Source organism: Trichechus manatus, unplaced genomic scaffold, assembly GCF_000243295.1.
Source record: "Trichechus manatus latirostris isolate Lorelei unplaced genomic scaffold, TriManLat1.0 scaffold00185, whole genome shotgun sequence".
NCBI lineage: Eukaryota > Metazoa > Chordata > Mammalia > Sirenia > Trichechidae > Trichechus > Trichechus manatus.
This window is the reverse complement of record NW_004444121.1, coordinates 1,572,938-1,583,427: the sequence shown is the minus strand read 5'-3', so window position 1 is coordinate 1,583,427 and position 10,490 is coordinate 1,572,938. Positions and strand designations below refer to the sequence as shown.

General features: G+C 49.6%; 1 protein-coding gene across 10 annotated transcripts in view; it reads left to right on the top strand.

Moving 5' to 3' along the window:
- The window catches only part of PTK2 (protein tyrosine kinase 2), a 211,533-nt gene extending 202,269 nt beyond the window's left edge, over positions 1-9,264 (top strand). For all 10 annotated transcript variants that reach the window (XM_023741606.1, XM_023741605.1, XM_023741602.1 and 7 more), the window contains 3 exons: positions 3,287-3,442; positions 5,577-5,657; positions 7,985-9,264. In XM_023741606.1, coding sequence (XP_023597374.1) covers positions 3,287-3,442; positions 5,577-5,657; positions 7,985-8,197 — 450 coding nt within the window. In that variant the 3' untranslated portion in view covers positions 8,198-9,264. The remainder of the gene's footprint in view (positions 1-3,286; positions 3,443-5,576; positions 5,658-7,984) is intronic.
- Positions 9,265-10,490: the final 1,226 nt, after the last annotated feature.

Genomic DNA, 10,490 nt, shown 5'->3' with positions numbered 1-10,490 from the left:
CTCACACCGCGGGCGTCCTCCTCCTCCTCACACCGCGGGCGTCCTCCTCCTCCTCACACCGCGGGCGTCCTCCTCCTCCTCACACCGCGGGCGTCATCCTCACACCGCAGGTGTCTTCTCGCCGTGCGTCCTGGGAGGAGCACAGAGGAGGGCATTACCTTCCTATGTGGTTTCTTTAAATAAATAATGAAGGTTGAGGGAAATTAGGTTAGTGAAACTTTTTCCATTTTCCTAATCTACAAGAGCAGACTTCCCAGATGACTTACTATAATAATCATTATAGCGATGACTTATTATAATGAAAAACCAACTTACGAAGTAGATCAAGTGCCCACTTAGAAGTCTGACATTTATTTTTCACAGGAGTAACATAATGAATAAAAATAATTGGGAAATATCCTTACTATAAGAGTTTAAGCAAGCAGAAATCTTACTGGAAAGAATGTGCTTACTTAGAATACATTAAGTAAGAGTTTTTGAGCAATTAACAAATGTGAAATATGTTTGTATTTATTATCTGTGTAGTAGAAGCTATCGAATCTAGCCTAAAAGAACAATATTGATCTTAATACAGAAATGCTTATTTTTAGCTACGTGTAACTGAAATAATTCACCCAAATTACATGTAGCCAGAAGTCAGTCTCGATTTTTCCTTGTGGCTTTGCATTTGGCTTTGAGTTACCTGGATCTGAGGTATCAGCATAAGTGGTTAGAACTGGCTACGTGTGTGCAGGGTGGTGGCTTCCAGGAACACCCTGCCAAGTAGCCGAGGAGAACCAGTAGCAGATGTGCTTGCAGGCTCAGCCTTTGCTGCTGGCATCCACTGTGAACACTCTGGGAAGCATCGCGATGTGTCCCTCTCTGACAGGGTCGGGCAGAGGGTGAAGGGCAATGGGACAGAAGCTTTTAGTGGGTTCATTTAAAACCCTCCACTTCCAAGGATTGTAGGATATTTGGTTTCTCCTTGATGGGACTCCGCCTGTTTTCCTGAAGAAAACCCGTGGTGCCCTCCTCAGGAGTCCATGCCTTTCCACGTTACGGTCTAAGCTGGCACACGCCAAGTTAAACAGGCCTGCACCGTGATACCCATGCAGAAGATAGAACAGGGGGGCCCCTCGACAGTGGCGTGAGAGTCAGTGCCCGCCTCTTCCTAGTGCACTGAGATGCATAATAGAGGGCTGGGCTGCTAAGTTTAAGAGTCTGCAAAACTGTATACCAAAGGTGCATTGTTCTAGACAATTCTAAGGAGAGGAGAAGATACATTTCCCCAGTTCACTTGGCTTTTCAGTTACAATAGAATGACCTGGGTTCCAGCTGTAGAGAAAAAAAAAATGAATAAAACTTCTGAGCTTAAAGTGATTTCAAAAGAAAGCATTTTTGTGTCTTTCATTTTTGTCTGTAAAGTAAGTTCCTAAAGTCTTTAAACGCAGCCCCGAGCCAAGAACCTTTATTAGGGCAGGATGGTTAGATGATGGAGTACATGTCCCGGGATGTTGGGGTGCAGGGGCGGGAGTGAGGGTTGTGCAGCTCCTCCTCCTCCATCTCTCAGGCGTCAGGGGCAGGGGGCCGGGATCAGGAACGCAGGCACCACCTCCCTCGAAGATCCTAGTTCTGTTGGCTCTCACACTGCTTGCCGGCTATCGCTCTCGAACTTTGCATGTGTCTCCCTCGTTTGTCCTGAGCGCCCAGCACGTGCGTGCAGACAGCCCTTCCATCCCTTGGTGCGCTGTCGCTGTGCACGGGCGACCAGTGAGCCAGGCTAAAGGGAAGCCTTGAGGCCAGCACCTTTTTGTTCTGCCCGTGTATTGTGACAGGGTTTTGTCTGCTGCTTTATTAATATTGTTTTTCTTTTTTCCCTCTCTCTCTGACACATTTCTTTAACCTTTCCTCACCTTCCATCCGACATAGCCGTGGAGGGTAAGCACCTTGTATCCGTGTGTCTGTCCAGCCCTGCATGCGATGGGCCAGAAAGCCGGGTGAGGGCGCTCTTGCTTGGTTCACCACCTCTCGCAACCCACAGAAGCCAGAACAACCTGTTTGCCAGAGAATGAAATATGAACATCTCTGCAGTGCTGGGGCTTCTTGTCCTTTTCCCTTCATACCCAGACTTGGGAACAGCCAAGAACAGAGTATTCCAGGCTCCTTGGGCAGAGCTGGCCATGGGTTCAGAAATAAGCGCTTACAGCGTTACACCGCGGACGGCTGCAGACTCGTGAATGAGCGACTGTTACACACTGTAATTTAGTCTTTTTAAAAAACATATACTGCCTTTTTTGCCTGGTGTAGTTGGAACTAAGGAGCCCTGGAGACACAGTGGTTAAGCACTCGGCTGCTAACAGGAAGGTCGGCAGTTCGAACCCACCAGCCGCTCCACAGGGGAAAGATGTAGCAGTCTGCTTCCATAAAGATTACTGCTTTGGAAACCCTGTGGGGCGGTTCTGCCCCGTCCTTGTAGGGTCGCTGTGAGTCAGAATCGACAGCAGCAGGTTTGGTTTTTTGGTGGTTGGAACCAGTTGAGACTGGTGAAGGCCTCGTGGTGATGTCCAGTCTTGGCGTTCAGGTCCCAGGGCAGGTCACTGAAGAGCTCACGTTACTGCCGGCTGCTCTGTGCACCGGCCGTGGGGCAGGCACGTTTACACGTCACTTCATTTCACCTTCCTCAGGAAGCGAGGCCGTGGTGCTGGATGGGGACGCTGAGGCGTCAGGGTGGGGTGGCTCCCCCCCAGTCAGGGCTAGTGAGAGAGAAGGGTGCAGGCTCCTGCGTGCCACTGCTGCCTCTGGGATAACGGTCTACGAGCAGGCAGGGTGCACTCTGAGAGGAGTCGTGCTTGTCAGCATTTCATGGTGGTGAAAAGAACCCACGTGTCCACTGTATGGTGTTCACGCCACGTGAGGATTCTCCCTTTTAATGTAGAGCGCTTGCCCCTTTAGCGGAGTGGGTACTTTCTCTCAAACCTGCAAATCCTCAGAGAGATGCAAACGTATGAATTCTTTCTCTTGTGAGTGATTTTGGGGGAACACCAAATCATTTCTTTGCAACAATCTTGGGTTTTCAGTGTCTTGCGTATGATTCCATCTGATTTCCTTTAACTGAGCTCAAAGTTAGAACTAAATATCGACTCATTGATTCGTCACGTGGATGAGTTACTTCACCCTCATCCTCAAAGGAGAACGTCAGCTCTCCTGTGACCTGCTTTGATCTCTCTTAAAGGGCCGTCCCAGTGTAATGCAGTAGTGTGCCGCCCTCTAGTGGATAGCAAAGAAATAACCGGCTCTGTGTTGTCAGCTCCAGCCCCAGGAGATCAGTCCTCGGCCCACGGCCAACCTCGACCGCTCCAACGACAAGGTATACGAGAATGTCACTGGCCTGGTGAAAGCTGTCATCGAGATGTCCAGTAAAATCCAACCGGCCCCACCAGAGGAGTACGTGCCTATGGTGAAGGTAAACAACAAAATCTCACTGTGTGCCAGCAGGAAGGCATTCTTAACGGTCAGTGCGTGTCGAATGGGGATGTCTGGACTGCCACACGGTGTCAGGGTTAGTGAGAACCGTGGCTGTTCCTGACTGTGGTTTCCCCATGGGCACTGCAGAGTCCATTGATAAATATTGCTCATAAATACCACCTAGCGTGAACAAAGCAACCTGCCAAAGAGTGCTTGCATATGCTGCCAGGGATACAAAGTTAGTGCAATACGCAGAACAGCTGCTTGTGTGAGGCTTAGGATGCGTCGCTGTGTTACTAAAGTACAGAGAAGTCTGCAGGAATGGTCGTTACCAGATTCAGGATGCTGTGCCTCAGAAAAGGGCCAGGAGGAAGGCGCATGGGAGGGACATCTCTGCTTGGTGTTGGTAAGCTGAGGCTGGGGCCTGGCTGCTCGCTCAGCTTTTTGGGTTGTGGGTTGTTTTTGTTTTTGTTTTTAATAATTGTCATTTATTTTATTATAAATTGTCTTTTTTATTGAAGTGTAACATGCATGCAGAAGTATGTTCAAATTGTGTGTTCAACTGGATGAATTTCCAAAATAAGGAATAAGCATTTCCAGTATATACGCATAATGGTTGCAGAATTACTCGTATCCCTTTGAGTCAAAATCTCTACCAACTAGAGTGTCACTGAGGTCATTTTAATAAGGGAAAGAAGACAGAAATGTTTATCCTTTTCCAGATTGTGTTCAAGGGAAGCATGGTCCTGGGAATTAGCACAGATGCTCTGTGGAGAGGATACTGGGTCAAAGGAAGTGTGGGCAGCGCCTTACACCAAAGCTTTCTCTTGGGGGTACACAGTGCGTGGTGGTGTTCCTGTGCTCCGGGGTGTCCGTTAAGAGGTGCTGTCAAACTGTGCTCGGAGCCGGTGTCTCTGACACGTGCTTGAGCACATTTTTTGTAGTGTACATGTTAGCCGTCTTTGGAACAGCTACCGACCATCAGCTTGGAAACTGCTGCTCAGAAATTGTTTCATGGGAAGCAGGGTTAACCCGTTCTGTTCTGCTTCGCTAACTGTCCTCCTCTAACCACAATTTTAAGGGTGAACGTGCATGAACCTGCAGGCAAGTTAAAAACAAGAACAAAACAAACTCAGCAGCAGGACAGAAAAGCATTGGGAACGTTGAACGTCATGCACATAAAGATTTTTGTGATGATTTCAGAGAAGCTACTTTTTTTTTAACCATACTACTTTGGCCAGGTGGCACTCTCTTTTTATATGCGGGTCCGAGTATGAAGACTTTATTGTTTTCATATTACATGTACAGTGTCTTAGTCATTACGTATTTGATCCTCATAAGAATGACATCAGTAAATATTTAAAGCATTAGATTAAAATGTCTCTAATCGTGTTTTAAGTCAGTCTCTTACTTATTTTACGACCCAGAAATGGCAGTGGGGGAGTGGTTTTGCTCAGTGTCCCCATGGGTCAAGTACACAAATCAGAAGGGGTTCCACAGCACGGCTGTCCCTGTGCCCGTCTGGGCCAGCGGGAGGAGCTTCTTTTCTCGTAAGCCTCAGAAGTCTTTTGAGAGTTCCTGGGAGAGAGCAAACTCAGTCAACCATCAGCATCTCTGTTGCTGTTGTCTACTGTGACCCGTGACGGGAGCAATGGACGTTTGAACCACCAGGTGGTGTGATCCGCTCAGAAGCACTAGACTAGAAGAGAAGGAAAGAAAAAGAAAACTGGGGCCCATCCTGCTTTCCACCTGCCCTTTGGGGAGTAGAGCAGCGAGTGTTGGGAGATCTGGGAATCCTTTTGGGGGAAAGAACTTCCTAACTTTCAAGACTGGGCTCAGCACTGAGGAAAAGGAATATAGTCAATTTCCTTAAAACTGGTGAAAGGGAAACAAAAAATATATAGTTGAAAGGAAAAACCATCCGTGTTGGCATGTTCTGTAAATTCTTTTGGTTGGTTTTGTTCTTGTGAAAGTATATGTAACAAACACCTGTCATTTCAGCGTTTTTCACGTACAGTTCAGGTGACATTAATGACTTTCGTCATGTTATACAGCCATCACCAGTGTGTGTCGGCGGATTTCTCCATCCCCCTGTGGCTGTGCTAACACTGGTTGTGATTCTCGTCTCTTAGGAAGTCGGCTTGGCCCTGAGGACGTTACTGGCGACCGTGGATGAGACCATTCCTGTCCTGCCAGCCAGCACGCACCGCGAGGTAGGTTTCTTGGCCTTCCCGCCACTGGAGCCCCTGGAGAGTCCTGCTGGGAGGGCACCAAGGACACATGCAGGGATACTCTAAGTACAGCCAGCCGCACCGGCCATAGTGCCAGTGGCCGCCACTCAGCCCTCCACCGCAGAGGTCTGGCTTCCAGTGCTCAGCAGGTGATGGCCTTCCCCACAAAAGCCAACCCCACTGACTCCTGCTTGCCTGCTGGGACTCTGCCGTTAGTCCTAGCAGCAGTGGTACAGCCCTGACTCCAGTTCAGCCCCGGCTTCCCCACTGCTAGCAGGTCACCTCACACACTGCCAGGTCCTCTCCCGAAACGCGGGTGGTGAGGCAGTGCTCCGGGCCACAGAGGCGACCCTTCGGAGTCCCTTCTCTGACGTCTCACTGGAACAGAGAGGGAGAGTGCGAAACTGCGCAGAGAGAACATTCCTGAAGATGTTAGAGCATGCTCATGTTGCTGGGTTTCCGTTTGAAGTAGTGATATAAAAATTCCTTTAAAATCTATGAATGTGTTAGATATTTGAAAAGGAAGGAAAGTTCACCCAGAACACAGCAGCCCTGCGTGACTTGGGCCTGTGTGGCCGTTTCACTTCATTTTTGTGACTTGACAATTGAAGGAAGCCCTGTCCCCACAGCAGCTCAGGCGGCCGCCCCCTGGGTGGACACAGCCCGAGAACGAGTGCAGGGTCCAGGCCTCTGCCGCGAGCTCACGGCTTCTTGCTTTCCTCCCTCCAGCACCGACTTCCCACTTTTTGCCTCCTCTCTGAAGAGCGTGCAGGCTCTCCTCAGCTTCTCTCAGCTTCTCGCAGAATCCTTTGTCTCCCCACTGCTGTAGATCCAAACCCTGGATGGACCCCCCCTGCGTCTGTGTTGTGGGAGGAGCTGGCCTGGCTAGCGGAGACCTGCCCACGGCAGGAGTGTGCGGCGTGTCCCTGTGGCTTCCGCAATCAGTGGCCCTGCGTGTACTCACCACCCCTGGCCCCTGTCTGCCCCCCAACACACGTTGACGCACCTGTCACCCGCCGAGTCTCAGACCTGTCCTCGCCTCTCTGTCCTCGCTACCACCGACGCCTCATCCTCAATTACCACGACAGCTTAGCACTCAGTGTCTCTGCCTCTCCCCCTCCTCCTTCAACTTCCACACCGCTGCCAGAGCCAGCTTTCTAGGACAGTCTGGTGTATTGTGTCATTCCTCTCCCAAAATTCTCTGATGCCTTCCTGTTGCCGGGCAGGATAAAAGTTACTTCAACATGGTACATGACGCCCTTCACACTTGGAGCCAACCTACTTTTCGGTCTTGTTTCCATAACTGCCACCTTTACTTGTGTTGAATTATCTGCCTGAGATGCCCACCTACTCTGTCTGGTAAATTCCTGTCACCCTTTTAGGGTGCATTCTCCTCTGCGAAGTCCTTCTGGCCCTCTCTTCTCTCTGTGCGTGTCTCCTGGACGGTGGTCACAATGTAGTATAGATGGTCCTGTCCATGGTTCTCCGCTAGACTCACAGATATGCCCAGTCCATTCTTGTGTCCGGAACACCGAATGCCTCGTTCATAGTTAGTGCTCAGTAATTGTTAAGAGAGCAAATGGATGAGTCGTCAATGGTTGAATAAACAGAGAAGAGGGGTCACGAGGTCCCCACAGGCAAAGCAGTTCTAATCCAGAGGGCAGTGTCTTCCAGAGCTGCTTCCAGCTGCGGATCAGTGTGGGGGAGTCCGAGGTTTACATCAGGAGGGCAAGGGTGTCTCCTGACACCTGTAACCCGTCTCCTGGATCAGCAGGGAAGGCCTTGGGATATAGCTGAGAGAGTAGGAAGAGCCCATGACTAGAAGTCCTGACCCAGGTCTTGCCCTGTGTTGGTGACTGACCACCTGTGAACCCTCAGCAGACCACTCCGTGTCTCTGTTGTCTACTCTGTCACAGGAGTGGACTTAGGTAGTTGCCCCCCAAGGTCTGTGAAACTCTGTGATTCTGTTAAGAGATGGAAAAGAACCCTCCCAGTTGCTGAGGTAAGTGAAGTCTACGCAGTGACAATAAATCGGAGAACAGTAAATAAGCTGTGGTGGCGGGGCCGTTAGGGGCTGGACCAGGAGGCCGCCAGGTGTGTGTGCACATGCGTGCATATGTTAGAGCGTGCACCACGTACTATACTGGCTAAGTGCCTAGAGGGAAGGTTGATTTTATATCTTACTGCTTCTAAGGAAGATCTGTTTAAGGGGAAGAAAGACATTTCTTTTCCTGGTGGCACCTCAGAAAGGTGCGTGGAAGTCCCCTGACACTGGCAGCGCCTCTCCTGACCTGTGTCTGTCCTTGCAGATTGAGATGGCCCAGAAGCTGCTGAACTCCGACCTGGGGGGGCTCATCAACAAGATGAAGCTGGCCCAGCAGTACGTCATGACCAGCCTCCAGCAGGAGTACAAGAAGCAAATGCTGACCGCCGCGCATGCCCTGGCCGTGGATGCCAAAAACCTGCTCGATGTCATTGACCAAGCGAGACTGAAAATGCTGGCGCAGACGAGACCGCACTGAGGCCGCCGAGGGGCAGGCCTTCCGCCCGCGCCTGACCGGAGTGCCCCGCAGATGTTCTCGCCTTCCACCAGCAGTGAGGAGCTAGCCCCGGGTCCTCTGCGCCAGTGCTTACGGCTCCCACTCCCCTGACTGACGGATGGTTGAAATCTCTCTCACGTCAGTTCGGCCACGTTTTGGTTTGAGTTGGTTTTTTGTTTTGTTTTCCTTTAATCGTGATGTTCAGAAAAGTCGGGGATCCAAAATGTGGCAGTTTTCTGAGGATGAAAACCGTATCTGAGAAGCTTTTGAGGAGCGTGAGGAACGGTTTGTGTTCACACTAAGATGTGTATTTAAGGAAACGGCCAAGGGCTGGCACGTTAATTCCTGAATTGCCGAAGCTGCGTATCGGAAGAAAAGAGAATGACGTGAAGAATTCCGGGAAACCCACGGGGCTGAGAATTCTTTTGCCTACCGTAGAATTATTATCCAGACTGGAATCCTTTTTTGTTAGAGCACCTTCAGTTGCAGTATGCTAATACCACTTTACAAAGAAAGAATATAAAAGCTATATTTTGAAGACTTGAGACATTTCAGAAAAAAAAAAAAGACTACGACCTTTCCATCTCTGCTGCCTTTTACTTTGATGTGGATACGTGAGGCGTTCGGTTGAGAACTAGCTGTTAGAACATTACTAAGAACTCCGGTCTTTCTCACCAGAATAACGTGCCAGTTTGGTAGCTGTGCTCTTTCTTTCGGGAGCAGCAGTGCTTTGTCCCCGAGCACCTGCAGACTGCGTTGAGAAGCCCCGTAACTGGCCCTGGTGTCCATTTTTATATAATTTATAAAGAAAGACTATTTTGCAGCCACTGGAGCTAACGACCCCTTCATTGTGTCTGTCTTCCCGGAAGAGAATCCAGCAGAACAGAGGGATTTGGTTTTCTCTTGATGTCCGGTTATACCATCCATTCTGTTAAATAATAATTTTGAAAATGTGCCCTCCCTTTAGTTTGTCGGGGGATATAAATTATTCTCAGGAAGAATATAATGAACTGTACAGTTACTCTGACCTATTAAAAAGGTGTTACCAGAGAAGTCCTTGCGTAATAGCCTTCCTTTTCATTCTACTTCACACCATTTACAGATTTGCAGGTGACTTGTCAGATAAAATCCCATACAGGAAAATGCTCGGTACCTATGAGTTTCTTTTCCTGCTTCATCTTCTAGGCAAGGTCAGGACTTCACCACAGAAAGATGGCCCAACATGAGTTCACCTTTGTATTCAGTCTTATTACGCGTAGAACTCCACGCAATAAGGGATTGTAACAACCATTCCAGCCACAAGGGGGCTGTTCCCACAGATCCCGATGTGAAGGGAAGTGCTGGCATGGACTCTCGGATCTGCCGGAATCTGCTAGAATCTCGGTGAGCTGCGGTGCAGAGCAGGAGGGTGGAAATGGGTGTCTGGAGCCCTGGGGCCTCAGACATAGGAGGCCCAGGGAGCAGGGGTCCCAAGTGGAAGGGTTTGAGGGAATGTTCTTCAGATAGTCTCTCAGGTGTGAAACAATTCTTCTTTGGACATACAACATTTCTGTATTTTGGAAAAAAACTCAAGGAAATGCTATTTTCTCTTATTCTCTGGTGTTCTTCAATCCCTTGCACTCGGTTTCCTCATCTTTAAAATGATTGTGAGGATTACATAAGCTCAGTGTAAACGGCCGTGTTCTGCATCTGTTGTAAGGTGCTGTGTTGTGGGGGCCTTCTGTGCACTGTAGGATGGTAGCAGCACCCCTGGCCTCTACCCACCAGATGCCAGTAGCAACCCCCCGTTTTGACAGCCAAACTCGCCACACCTCACGCAGTGTCCCTGGGTGGCACAGTCCCCCCTCCCCAGTTAAGACTCCCGCCTCAGTGAGTTTACCTGGAACTAATACCTGTTGTGACATGATCGGACTTCAGGGACAACGCCTTTTCCTCCAGTAGGAATCACAGGTAAGTCTCACACCTTCCTTCCCGTCAGTCAAAGAGGGAGAAGAAGCACATTTCCCTTATGAGAGTGGGCGGAGAGGCAGAGGCTGAGTGGTGTTGCAACAGCATGTGAGCTGGTAGGCCAGAGGTGGGGTCCCAGCCAGCGACACAGACCAGTGGTGGACAGGGCCATAGACCCAGACTATCAGAAGGACCCTTGGGTAATTGTAGTTGTAAAGCAGAACTGAGAGATTTGAGTCCAAACACCCAGCAAAACATAGATTTAGAACTAAAAGGTTTCCAATTTCTCAGTATACTGTCGTAGCGTTGCTATAATAACAAATACCAC